The sequence below is a fragment of the Drosophila melanogaster genome, chromosome 2L (genome assembly GCF_000001215.4).
Source record: "Drosophila melanogaster chromosome 2L".
In the NCBI taxonomy this organism is placed as follows: domain Eukaryota; kingdom Metazoa; phylum Arthropoda; class Insecta; order Diptera; family Drosophilidae; genus Drosophila; species Drosophila melanogaster.
Window position 1 is genome coordinate 21823525 of NT_033779.5, and position 14621 is coordinate 21838145.

A 14621-nucleotide genomic window follows, 5' to 3' on the forward strand; every position below is an offset into this window, starting at 1 on the left:
ATATATACTTCCGCACGAAAGCATACAATTAAAAATAATAATCATGCTTTTACCTTACCACAGATCGTTTCCATCAAGTAAAAATTGTTGTCTTGGCATTGCCAGGCTCAACAGCGAGTCGATAACTTTCAAGTCCACTTTTAAATGAAACGTCGGAATGTCCTAAACTCCATTTCCCTGGTGCGGTGACCTCGCCCTGTAAGAGCCATCGGCTTTGATGCCGTTTAATTTACCGCCCAGTTTGTCGATTGATCCAGTAGAGCTTAACAGAACCGCTCATAAGTTTGCAGCGCCTGGTTTTTTGTTGACTTCGGCTTAACTATTTTCCGGAAGCGTCGATACCATATTTTGCTGTAGAGCCGTTAATCCAAGCTGTTAAATATATGAACAGGGCCGTACTATTTTATCCTTAATTTTTTGTCGCAACTCGTGGCAGTATTGGCTGATGTTGTGCCGATTATTTAGAGGCCAGTTAAAGCTAAATTGTGCATTCTATGCAATGTCACATCAGCCGACATTCTAGTCGTTACATCTGCTTTCGATGTTTCGATTGATTCCCTCTTCTATCCATTGTTTTTTTTTTTTAACATATTTTACACATATTGTTTAATTACCTATTGATGACACTGATAGGAATCCAAACAAATGTATAACGGAGTAAATGTTGTTATTTTGTTTTTGTTCCATTCAAAATTTTGATTAAGACGAACCGGGAGGAGAAACCAGATTTCGGTTTCAAATTGACATCAAGAGTCGCTCTAAGATCTCTAATGATCAATTTGTGGAATTTTTCTGGCAGAGAGTGGCGCTATAAATTTCACATTTATAATTAACAACTTCTGAAGCTTTAATGTGTTTCTCTTTCGATTGTCTTCTTCTTGCTTGCGCTTTTTGATTTCTCACATTCGTATTGAATTTATTCGTTGCCCCGCTCTTTGTGCTATTCAGTTTTATGATCTTTGCTAATTGTAATTTATTTGATTGATTTATGGAATGAATAAATATTGCCACAGCCAATCGCAGACGAGTTTCGCAATAAAACGGAGACATACATAAGTTTATCAAGTGACCGAAAATGTTTTCGTCCATTCAACACGTGGATCGCTCTATGGATGATTATAATATTATATGTGTGAATTTTTCCGAATATTTCGTAGCTCATCGAAGTAATATTCAAGCTTAAGCTGATATTTCTTGGTCGAGATTTACAACTCTTAATAATTCAAAATTGGATGGCGTTGGCTGAAAGAGTTAATCCCTCTGCACCATGAAATCTGCCTATAAAAATAAATCCGAGGCACTGCGGCGATCAAAATCTTAAGCAGAATCGTACCCGCTGCAAATAAATCATGACGCTATTCGTGGGCGAATTGTCTTATATCTTTGTGCAGTTGTACATATGTATGTACATATATCTTGTAGGTCCGTAGGTGTATTTGGGATCATCTGCTGAGTTGTCATCCGCTCGCTCAGCCACCGAAATGAACGGAAACAAAAACGTTGACACTCGGACACTGATGACTGCAGCTCGCCACCTACTTTGATAATTTATAAAAATATTCATAATATAATATTTGCAGTTTTAAGCTTTCCTTACACCATTCAGAGCATACTTATTGAGTGGTTAAGCAGATGATAGCCTGTTCACGCTCCTCTAATTAATTGTCCATTATTTGATTTGACGTTTTGCCACTTTTGGATTGCGTCATAGTGTTCAATTAACAGTGGAAAATGATATGGTCGATTTCCTCGACTATTAGATAGGAAAGCGATGAAAATTGTTTTTTTTTAGAGTTTATATCATTTATTATTATTCATAAGTCAGTAGGAATCGTTCAGGAAAATATTTAAAAATTTTCTTGGCATATGGATAAAATGCCAAAAAAAAAACGGTCAGATTAAAAAATATTGAAAATCCAAACAATTTCTAACATTGATGGCGTGACAGCATTTGGGTGTTTTGTTGACGTTAGAGGGAGGAGTGGCCAATAATAAAAAGGCAAATAATAAAAATAAAATCACTAATAACTAATTGTCCCTATACGATTAGCATAGTGCAAATGAGAAAAATGCATAGGAAGCACATACTGCAGGACATTCTGCGTGACAATAGTCTCGAATGCTGTTGTAGCTTTAGTGAATTCGAATTCCACATAATAATTTATCAAACGAATTTTAATGATCGAAAGCATAAAAAATTAATGGGGCGCAGCAAAATCAATAGATGACCCATCGCGAAGAGATCTCTCTCACAGTGAAGGCAGGAGAAAGAATATTTAATAAAAATTCCCAAATCAAATTATAGAATCGTAAAAGTATTTATTACCACGGAGACCAAGAGGACTCAGATGGGGATGATACTGGAGCCCCAAAAGCAATGCTCCCGCCCCAGCACCTCTTCTTTAGGTTTGAGTGGATCCACGTGATTTGATTATTATCGGTTAATTGGTGGATCGTTAAATCTTTTACGATTCGTTTCTCAGCCTTTAACGGAGCCCGTTCTGGGAGCAACAAGTGCAGCGAGGATTCCCATTGGATGAAGACTCAGTAAACAATAAAAACAGCGGCAAAAGCAGAAAAAAACGAGCGAGTTTTTCGCCATTTTCGAGTTTTATGGCTCCACCAGGCATTCGTCAAATATTGGTAGATTTTAAGTTCGGATTTTGATAGTGTGGGTTTTTCGTCCACTAATGAAACTTACGCGCAAATATGCAAACCAAATCATCATGTCATCATTAAATCAAAGAATAGAATGAACACCCTTTATAATAGGAGTCATATGTCGAAACAAAAATTGGTATGGTTAAATATTGTATATGCAAAACGAAATTTAATTAGCCTCAAGGAATTTAATTGCATACCAAAGTTATAAATATCGATAAAAACTGGCAAAAAATTAAAGAGATATTATTTGTACATATGTATGTATGTATGTACATGTACTTTACACTAACGCATGTCTCCCTTATTGTGATGCTAACTTCTGACTTAAATCAATATACAGCTGTGTTCATAAAAAATAGCAGTGCTTTGCACCTGCGAGTTTAATATAGAAAAATCCTATGATTTACAGTTTTGATGGGCTTTTTTTTATAATATCATTAGGTATTTAATTTCCAACAATTCAACAAAAATTTCACACTTATTTCTTTAATAGTTTTCTAAAATATAGATCAAAACAACATAATAGGCAGATATTCTGGTGTTCACTGAAAGAGCAGTGCAATAAAAAAATATTAACAAAATTCAATTTGACTTAAAACTAACAGTTTTTCTTATTAATGTGTTGGATAGCCTCTGTTAGCCACCACCTACGCGGCTTGGAGTCCACCAGGTCCTGGCAACGTTTGGGGGGAATTTTTGCCAATGCATCCTGCACAACTTGCCAAATCTGAGCCTTAGACGTCGGGGAATTATTCGTCACATATTGTATAATGTCCCCCCACAGGTTTTCAATCGGGATTAAATCGGAAGATGGTGCTTGCCACGGCATTGCATCTATTCTATTTTGGGTGAACCTTTTCTTAACCGATTTGCTTCTGCCATTCGGATCATTATTCTGTTGGAATTTCCATTTTAAGGGCATATTATAATAAGAATATGACAGTAAGACATCCCTTAGTATATTTACACATGCGTTTTGGTCTATAATACCATAAATCATATGTTATGGACTCATACCATTGTAAAAAATAAACAAGCCCATACCAGTATTGCAGGTCCACCGTGATTGAAAGTCTTCAGTGGGTGTTTTGGGTGGTACTCGGTGTTTGGAGGTCGTCAGATATAACCATATGAACCAGTTCCACCAAATAGCACTATTTTTAACACATCAGTCCAGGGGATATTACGCCATTTGGAGACTGGCCAGTTTAGGTGGGTTTTAGCGAAGTTTAACCTTGGCTTAAAATGCCTTGGGCTAAGTAGGGGCACCTTTCGTGGACTCCTCGCAACTAAATTTTGATTCAGTAGTCGTCTCCGTAAATATGCATAGGAATCAAGGCAATGCTCGGTTACCGGTTGATAATTTTATAGAATAATGTATATAATGTTTTATAATGTAATGTATTATAATGTATCGAAAGTTACTATTTTATACGTTTGTCAATTTATGTGAAAAAGTACATGCAATATATAAACTTAAGGTAACCAGGGTCGGCACAAAGAAAAATATTGTAGATGCACTTATTAGACGTGATCTTGAGTATTAATGATACTAGTATTTAAATAGTATTCAATGCTGTCATCTTTTAGACTGTATAAAGGCACTTATTAAACCAAATTTGTACTTCATTCGGCTTTATACTTTCATATGTACATCAATGTTCTTACACAGCCTTACATTCACGCATTCACAAACATTGACACCTTGCCATGAAAACTAATAAAATCGCGGCATTTTGGCACATTTTCAGAGGAAAGAACGGCCGGAGTGTCGCTAATTCAATTGTTTTCGCAGCCAAAAAGAAAAGTGGAATGGGTTGATTTCAAGTGAAAATTGCCCCAAACCACTTTTCCACTTTTTCACTCTCCTACTCGCTCGCACAGCAATGCAACGAAACAAAAGAAGCGAGATCCACGAAGAAGCTGCAGAAAGGCGAACAAAAGTTGACAGCAGAGGGTATGAAGGAAGGTGAGCGAGAGGGAAGAGGCTAAAAGTGACGAGGGCGAAAAGCTCAGAGAGCAACAACTACTGTTTATTTTGAAAAGAAATAAAAACAGAGCAGGGACCGACACAGTTTGAGTGGCTGCGAGCAGGACGGCGCATGCGAGTGAGAGCATTTTTGTTAAACTGTCATAAATCTTAATTGTGATGGAATCGGATTCGGAATAGGACAAAAGAAGGGTGACGAAACGACAAAACAGATTTCACACACTTTCGGAGCAAGCGAGACGGAGCGGTCCCACAACGCTATCTCTTTCCCTAGCGATTTCCCCTGTTTCAGTTCCAAGCGTTCACTTGCCAGCACAGGGGAAAGTCTGCGCTCTTGTCGCTCTCTCTCTCTCTTCTCTCTCGCGCTCTCTTTTGGCTACCCATCGGTTTCGGGTTCTTTTCGCCAAGAGTCAGTCAGTCGACAAGAAACCGTTACTGCGTACGATCGTGCGAAAAAGCTCGGCGCACTTGGAAAAATCGTACGGTAATTAGTTAGCCGAGTGCCGGCGAGTGCGAGCGAGAGAGTAGCACATTTAATCACGCTGACAGCCAGCTTGTCCTGCAAGGGTGTGGGTGGCACACACGGCACACACAACACACACACAAGTGCGCAGCCGTCGCCAGAACGCAAAATCGAATCAGAAATTGCCGTCGCCAAAACGCGGGCTTCGTGTTTGCTCGTCAACAGCAGCGCAGCTTCCAATCGCTGCGCGTCCGTCGCGTCGCTTCATTTTTTCATCCGTATCAATCAGTGAAGGCAGAGCAGCAGCGCCCCGTTGTTGTTGTTTGTCAGCTTGACAGCGACGGCAGCGCAGCAGCAGCGCACCGGCAGAGCACCGCAGCAGAGGCTAGTGACGAAGGAACCCGGCCAGCGGGATTCAATCGCCTTTGGACTTTCGTTCGAGTAGTGACGACGAATCCGGATGAGAAGACGCACGCATCGCGACCCGCGGTTCCGCCAGAACAGTGAATTCTCAGTTTAAAACGCGTTTTTGGGGGAGGATAGAACGAGTGTTTTCCAGGCCGCCATCATATCTAGTCAAAGAAGCAGAGGTTTGATACTCTCGAACGCAAATGCTCGATCAAGACTGAAACATACGAGAAACATACAACTACAAATGGTTCAACAAAGTATACGTAAAACTACCACAAGCTAAACAAAATATACCACAAAAATATATTTATTACCAAAACTAAAGATAAACTATTGCAAATATTTACATTAAACGGTATTTAATTCACCAAAATTACACTACATACATAATGTAAAGCCAGTTACTTAAATCAACAAACCTTAACGAAGTATACGATTCAATGCAATTAATAAATTAAATTTAAATCAACACAAATTAGGAATTAAAAATACAAACGCCTCGAAACGTCATTTTTTGTCTGACATACGAAAGTTTATAAATTACAAAATCCAAAAAATATAAATTAATCAGTTATACGCTGCAACAACAACAAGTTATACTACAACGTACCAAGTGCAAAACAATAGATTATATGATCATTGTGTCAAACTAAAGTTAAGTTCCAAAATCCAACTAAAATCCTCGTTGTTTGCTCCAAAAAGAGCAAACCATCCAAGTTCCAGCAAACCGTCAAAATTCAGCAAAATTTAAAAATGTTACACGAGGCTCTGATGCTCGAGATCTACAGACAGGCGCTAAATGCCGGGTAAGTGTTATATGGAAGATTATTTCCATAGAACAGTGAAAGATGTAGAATTAAGAAAAAGATTCACATGGCCTTATTCGGGGGATTCAAAAATGTGACTACTCTGGGTATGAAGGATAAACGAACTGAGATTTTACTACCAAAGTGCATCAAAGTGTTTTTCATTATGAAATAGTGAAATATTGAATTCTTAACTAAAAGTGGCCATACTCAAAATATTCACATATAAAATAATTACATTCATCTCATTCAGTTAATATTATTTTTTTGCAATTGCTTTTTATGTGCGTTCAAGTATCTGGTTAAATAGAATATTATATATACCAAGTATATACGACATATATTGAATATAGAACGTTTTCAATCAAAATCAAAAACCATTGTCATTGTGAACTGATAGCCGAACTTGTTGAAATAGTATTGCAGACTCTCAACCACAAATCGGCCAAATAAATATATCAAGAAACTATGATTTCATGGCATTTGATGATTGGCATTGGCGGTTCGGCGTAGTCGCACACCTGTCGTTATAAATTCAGCGCCTCGCCAATAGCGCGCCCATATATCACAACACCCACCCGCAGAACCAAGAGTACTGAGTTCACGACTACGAGTCCAGACCCTCGGATCGGGAAAAGCAGAACTTGATTTGAAAAGGGTGGCTGGCAGGGGAAATCCGAAAATAACAGAAAAATCGCCATAGTTCGATGATGGGATACTAACTTGGGGTAAGCGTTTGTGTATCTGTATCTGGGTTTCTCTGAAATTATGATTAAACAAGTTCAAGATATTTTTCGAACTCGCTCTCGAACAGTCACTCGAGTGAGCCTGAGTCTGAGCAAATTAACTGAAGGCTAAAAACGGGTTTTATGACACTATATTTGCGGGGGCGAGGGTATTCGGGGGTGCATCTGGAGTATTAATAATAAAGTGCGACAAATTGTCTCGCTCTCGTTTGATTTGCATGCAGATACACACGAATTTTCAAGATTTTCCAAGGCGATGACGTAGTCGAATTGAATAAATCATGCGAAAAAGTGAAAAACTCAAAATACGCTACGCTCTGCTTGCCATCTTTTCCATTCTCCACCCCCTCCAATTTCCCCGTGTGCGCCTATTACCGGAGAGATTTATGTTCACAATTTGCCGCTGGCGTGTGCGTGTGCGTGTGGCTGTATCTCCGGGTGCATGTGTATGTTTAGTAATATTTACTCTGCTACCTTAACGGATTTGTCGTGCCTTAGATTTGCTTTAACAGGGACAGTGTGTTGTATTCGGCACAAATAGATATACTGTTATTAATAACCTTCATTTCGCAGTATATAGTAAAAATATACTAGGGAATAAACATTTTAAACAATAATTCTACTATAAAAAAATTCAGATCGGTCAACTCATATTTATTTATATTCTCACCTGAGGTCCAACCAACTCTCCCATATCACACCAATGGGTGTACTCCCACTATTTTAGTTAGCCTGAGCGTTACGGGTGCATATCAATATGCAACTCTCTCGATTATTAATGAGACATTTCAACTTGTAATTAACTGCACTTGCTGGAGTTGCGTATAAATCATTTTGATTTAAGCCTAATCGAATAACGAGATTTCAGATTATGATATGCTGGCGGAGAAAACTCGTTGCCAAGTATTTTATACTAGTCAAGCAAAATAATGGAGAAACGAGCCGCTAAATGGGTTGTTTGCGGGCTCAATCGCCCCTTGCAATCTGGATAGCTAATTAGCGGTGAGTGATTGCGCGGTGTGTGTAATAACTATCTTTGATAAACTGTCACCTGGCAGGTGACTGAGTTCAAAATAAGCTGCACATGAATCAGATTTTGTTCCGACGTTCCTTAAGATATCATCAATATTGCGCTAGGCCGGATTTGTTAGTAAACAATCCATCAATTAAACACTGACTTTCTGATAGGGCCCAGTGACAAAACTCCTCCGAATCAAACAACTTAATGCCGGTTAAGAATTTCATTTTTCGGTGAACGATCGCTCGTCACACAATAGCACATGACAATTACTTGATATTCGACGCTTCGACCAACTTAGGCAGATTTTACAGGCTGATTTTCACGTTCAAATATTGATTAAGTTTGGTTATTTCCGTCCGTTTCAAATGCAAACCCAATCAGCAAAGCACAATGCGCACCCACACACAAATACAAAGTTATTATATAGAGCTATCATCAAAAATTTATAACCTTTGCATATACTTCAAAGTTAATCAGACAATCATTCAAAATAAGCTAAACGGAATCCGCTGAATTATGTTTCTGTGAAATATTTTCTAAGCAAACAATCGGTGCTATAAAAATTATAAGTGGTTTTGATTTGAATGTTACACACTTGAACAAATGTAGGAAATAAAGTTTAAAGATTCGGTTTCTCTGATGGCAAATTATTTTCCTTATTCTTTTTTTTGTTTTCTCTGCTATGAGGGCAATAAAATTTGTTTATTCCATCTCTATTTATGCACATTTTTCAACAGCCCAATTAATTTATTCAAACCATGAGGAATTTGTGGTCGGTCAGCCAAACGATAATTGCCTCCAAGTTTGTCAAATACTTGAATCTCTTCTCGGATTCCGATTTTTGATTATGATCGGCATTGCTCATAACGCACGCCTAAAGTCTCGAATTAATCGCCATTGTTTCATTTGGATTTTTACTACCCATGTTGGAGGGGGGTGTGTGTGTGTTGCCGACTAAAACACATCTGCGTGCGCAAGAGTTTTATTTTTTCTATTCGGGTTTGCCTTATGGCGCTCAGAAATTTGAATAACAAATCGAAATGTTGACATATGTTTGCCATTGATGGCATTGTAGGTTCCCCTTGCCGGCGAATGATTTAGCACAGAGCGAAGCCAAATAAATAGTAAACCGCACTATAACGATTTCCAATGCTTTTGATTGCTTATCTACCGGTCTCATCCGGAGAAATGTTTGGCCTGCGAAAGTCAAAGGCGGTTGGCGAAAAGGGGCGAGATAGCTCTGTCGTTTAAATTGTTTTCTAATTCAGATATTCAGAGGTGATAGATTGCTGATTAGGTCTAAACGATTAGCTTAATTGTCTGAATGCGGCGAATGCGAATAATAAAATGAAAAGTAAAACCCCCTATTGATGCGTTACACGTTCGTTTTTTTTTTCGTTCGATGGCTATTCTTCTGTTTGGTATTATTCCCCCCATCAGTAATTTCATTTTGAATTCCATATTAATCAATACTTCCTATAGTGCAACAAATATCATGCCACTTACTGCAATAATAAGCATCTATTGTTCTTAGGAGTTCTTATGTTGGCATAATCAATCCTGGGTGCGCGGACTTAGATCCGTACTATAGTCTTAAGCTTTTATTTAAGCAATTGCTATTGCAATATTGAGTTATTGCAACTTATTTGAGTTATTTATTTTGAGTTATATTTTTAAAGTAAAATTTAATAACTGAACTTCAAATTAATTATTAAAATCATTAATCACCATTATTTTATTTGCAGAGCTCTGCCCACAGCTCGACCACGTTCCACTGAGTCGGCGAATTCCAGCGAGCGGTGTCCGTCACACGACTCAAACTCCTCGGAACATGGTGGTGGTGCTGGCAGCGGCGGAGTAGGTCATCGGTTGGACGCAGCCGCTCTATCAACCGGGGTGATGCCCGGAGAAGGGCCCACCACTCTGCACTCATCATTTCCAGCAGTTCCGCAGTCCCTGCCCTCCCAGCCGCCCTCAATGGAGGCGTACCTGCACATGGTGGCAGCAGCCGCTCAGCAGTATGGATTCCCTTTGGCCGCTGCTGCAGCGGCTGGGGCGGGTCCACGGCTGCCACTCCCACTCGCTAATGAGGCGGCGGCTCCATTTAAGCTTCCCCCACAGGCTTCGCCCACTGCATCGAGTAATAACTCGGAGGCTCTAGACTTTCGCACCAATCTTTATGGAAGGGCGGAATCGGCTGAGCCACCTGCCTCTGAGGGCGAGGAGGAGGAATTCGATGACGGTGCCAACAATCCACTCGATCTCTCTGTAGGTACCCGGAAACGGGGTCACGAATCGGAGCCTCAACTTGGTCACATTCAGGTTAAGAAGATGTTCAAGTCAGACAGCCCACCCGCGAATTCCGTGGCTTCACCCTCAGCCAGTCAACTGTTGCCAGGAGTTAATCCTTATCTTGCCGCTGTGGCAGCCGCCAATATTTTTCGAGCGGGTCAATTCCCTGACTGGAATAGCAAAAATGATTTGGTTGTGGATCCGCTGGAAAAGATGTCTGATATTGTAAAGGGTGGAGCGAGTGGAATGGGTACCAAGGAAAAAATGCACTCCTCCAAGGCCACAACACCACAGGCAGCATCTCAGCCGCCAAAAAGTCCGGTTCAACCAACACCCAACCAAAATTCCGAATCCGGAGGAGGGTCCGGAGGCGGTGCTGCTGGTAGTGGCGCAGTGACCAAAGCGAGGCATAACATTTGGCAATCGCACTGGCAAAACAAGGGTGTGGCCAGTTCGGTGTTCAGATGTGTGTGGTGCAAGCAGAGTTTCCCTACCCTGGAAGCCCTGACCACCCACATGAAGGACAGCAAGCATTGCGGCGTGAATGTACCACCTTTTGGTAATCTGCCAAGCAACAATCCTCAGCCGCAGCACCACCATCCAACTCCACCTCCACCGCCGCAGAATCATAACCTCCGAAAGCATAGTTCAGGAAGCGCTTCCAATCACTCACCATCGGCAAATGTCAAGAATGCATTCCAATATCGAGGGGATCCACCCACGCCACTACCACGAAAATTGGTTAGAGGCCAGAACGTTTGGCTTGGCAAGGGTGTGGAACAGGCCATGCAGATCCTTAAGTGCATGCGGTGTGGAGAGAGCTTCCGATCTCTTGGCGAAATGACAAAGCACATGCAGGAGACCCAGCACTACACGAATATCCTATCCCAGGAGCAGAGTATATCTATCAAATCAGGGAATGCCAATGCCAACTCAGATGCCAAGGAGAGCCACAACAGTCTGAGTTCCGAAGAAAGTCGCACTCTCAGTGCTGTCCTCACATGTAAAGTGTGCGACAAGGCTTTTAATTCTTTGGGTGATTTAAGCAACCACATGGCCAAGAACAACCACTATGCAGAACCGCTCCTACAGTCTGCGGGAGCACGAAAGCGACCAGCTCCTAAAAAGCGCGAGAAGTCCTTGCCAGTACGCAAACTTTTGGAAATGAAGGGCGGATCAGGAACGACGCAAGAAGATCATTCAAACGAAAAAACCTCGGTGCAAGGAAAACCAGGCTTGGGACCTGGTGGAGGCGATAAAAACGATGCTGCCCTTTTTGCCGAACGCATGCGACAGTATATTACAGGGGTAAAAGCTCCAGAAGAAATTGCCAAAGTAGCTGCTGCCCAACTCCTAGCGAAAAACAAGTCCCCAGAGTTAGTGGAGCAGAAGAACGGCGGCAGCGCAAAGGCTGCCGGTGCCTCGTCTGTTTTAAGTGCCATTGAGCAGATGTTTACAACCAGCTTTGACACGCCACCCAGACACGCCAGCCTGCCAGCTAGTAGTCCATCCAACTCATCCACCAAAAACACTTCGCCCGTGGCCTCCAGCATACTGAAACGATTGGGGATCGATGAAACTGTGGACTACAACAAGCCATTGATTGATACCAATGATCCCTATTATCAGCACTATAGATATACAAGCAGCGAAAGGAGTGGCAGTGAGTGCAGTGCAGAAGCCAGGCCTAGATTAGATGCACCGACTCCCGAAAAACAGCAGCAAGGAGGAGGGCATGACGAGGAATCTTCAAAGCCAGCAATAAAACAAGAAAGGGAAGCGGAGTCGAAACCTGTTAAAATGGAGATCAAGTCTGAGTTTGTTGATGAGCCAAATGAAGCCGAGGAGACATCCAAAATGGAGGCAGCTGTGGTAAATGGAAGTGCCACCAATAATAACAATAATATTGTGGAAAGGAGTTCCCCAAAAACACCGTCTTCGGCAGCAAGTCCTCAGACAAGGTTGCTACCTCCCCGAAGCCCTGCCGAGAGTCAGAGATCAGTTACTCCTAAATCACCCGCTTCGAGCCACAAATCGTACGATGGGAGTTCGGAAGGCACAAAGAAGTTTCCAAGTGATTCCCTCAACGCATTGTCATCTATGTTTGATTCCTTGGGTAGCAGTGGGGCCGGTGCTAACTCCAGAGCTAAGCTAGCAGCCGCAGCTGCTGCTGGAGGATCAGAATCTCCAGAGAACCTCACCGCCGGGGGGAACTCCTTGGCGGCCTTGCGACAATTCTGCGTGAAGAAGGAGAAGACCGCCTAAGTCCGCGAGCTGAGACGAAAAGAGAAACCGAATCATTTGCCTTGTTTTCGTTGTTTCGAGCAAAACGCATTTTCAACATTTTTTGGTTTGTCAGCGCCTTGCCTTCGCCCCGAATCTAAACACCCTCCCCCAGCGCCAGTCGGGGTTTTGAGTTCAGGGTGGCTTTGGCCTGGTGAACCGAGATTCAAGTCAAAGTGCCACGGATAGAGCCACTGGATGCATCTGTCTTTAAAAGTATGGCGGGCATGATTTGTTTTAACTGGACAAAGGAACAAGTATAAACAGAAGAATCCGCCTTGGAAACTGGGAAATTTTGCGATGATTGTGACGATTGTGTTAACGACTGTACAGAATGGTATAATACTCGATACAGTGAGGGTGCTATCTTGGCCCAGCATGATTCCTGCCACGTTCAGTTCCACTGGCCCTTCAGCAAGCCCTTAGGCCTACTTTTTCAAGGTAAGTTTTACGAAAGATTTAATGGTAGTTGTTTAATTTTAATTATGGTTTTAGTGTTCGTAGATTTGTATTGGGAGTTTGAAATCTAAAATAAGTCAAAATTAGACAGAGATTTGTGCTCTATAAAAACGATTTACTAAGAATTCCCTTCTGTTTTTTTGTTTTACCATTTTAGGATAGAAATCAGAAAGCGCCATTTGAATTCCTTGAAAGACTGGTTCTATCTGCTGATCGGAGATTGAACGGAAACTGGACGAACCCTACACCCGAAAACACGAGTCCTTGTTGGGGATGTCACATGCCAAGGCGAAAAGATATAAAATTGGATAAGAAAACATTGTGATCAAATACAAGATAAAAGTTTTTATGCAACTATTAAGAGATTATGTATTGGTGGGGCAAAACGGGACAGTTAGATAAATGGAAACAGTTCTCCTCCTTCGCTTTGGGGTCTTTGGCAATTTTTGGAATTACCAGCATAAGCTAAAGCGGAACTACCACAATCACAACCAGGGGATAGAAAGAACATCGCCATTATTGCCGCTTTCTGAATTACTTTCGACGGTTGAGGGGTTGAAGACGCAGTGGAAAGGCTGCTTGATTGATCAGTGATGGCTGAATGTAGTCTACATTGCTGGCCCGGTCCATTTCCTCATGTGCTATTTCCACATTCACTGGCTGAAAAATAATATCCGGGTGCCATATGTGCCTCCCGTTGGGCATCCCAGATATCAAAAAACGCACAAATCTCTTGATACTTACGTTGTTGATCTACAGTGTTATATATCGCCCTTTTTGGGTTCAGTTTTATATCGCGTACCAAGATTCTTCTCTTAATATTGCAAATCAGAGCGTGTTCCAACTTACTAGTTTCTGTGTACCTATGTCCTCAATCAAACACATTTTTGATAGAATAACAATAATATTTTACATATTTCGAGCCTGAAATATTAAAGTTTAAATATTATGATTTTCTATTTAAATGTAGATTAGTTAATTGAAACGCGTTTATCACGGATCATAAAACACCAACATATTAATTGGTAAATCAATAGTAATTGCAAAGGGTATTTCCATGTGTTGAAAATTCTCCAGTACTTAAATTGCCGGATGAAGGCAAAATTGGAAATGCCGCCGGCAAATGAACGTTATAATGACACAGAAGTCGAACTGCAGTCTCTAATAATCTAGACTTCTAATAATCTAGGTCTTGAAGAAAACGAAACTTTCATTCATGTTCCTTTTCTGAATGAAAGCTTCATAATCGTGACCTTAGAGACCTTTGTTCGGCCATCAGTTGCCGCATATGTGGACACATCGATTCTCAGCTTGGTCGTAACTCCTTAGCTGCAAGAGCCAAGCCACTTGGCCAAGTGCTCCCACAAATTTGCACTTGTGATGAACGTTTTCGGCTTCTGTGCCGCTCCAATCACGGCAAGCATGTGCAATAACTTTAGATGGTAATTTTGCAAGTAGCCCGCGAGTCCTCAACAAATGTTCATCG

General features: G+C 41.2%; 1 protein-coding gene and 1 pseudogene across 1 annotated transcript, besides 1 other annotated feature; one reads left to right on the top strand and one right to left on the bottom strand.

The window, feature by feature from the left end:
* Positions 1 to 2996: 2996 nt before the first annotated feature.
* Positions 2997 to 3981: a mobile genetic element.
* A 1087-nt stretch (positions 3982 to 5068) lies between these two features.
* Positions 5069 to 13487, top strand: tsh (teashirt). Its single transcript, NM_078891.3, has 3 exons — positions 5069 to 6334; positions 9847 to 13117; positions 13293 to 13487. The coding sequence occupies exons 1-2, from the start codon at positions 6282 to 6284 to the stop codon at positions 12656 to 12658; spliced, it is 2865 nt and encodes a 954-aa protein (NP_523615.2). The 5' UTR covers positions 5069 to 6281; the 3' UTR covers positions 12659 to 13117; positions 13293 to 13487.
* A 73-nt stretch (positions 13488 to 13560) lies between these two features.
* On the bottom strand, positions 13561 to 13910 carry CR46424 (annotated as a pseudogene).
* Between the last annotated feature and the right edge of the window lie 711 nt (positions 13911 to 14621).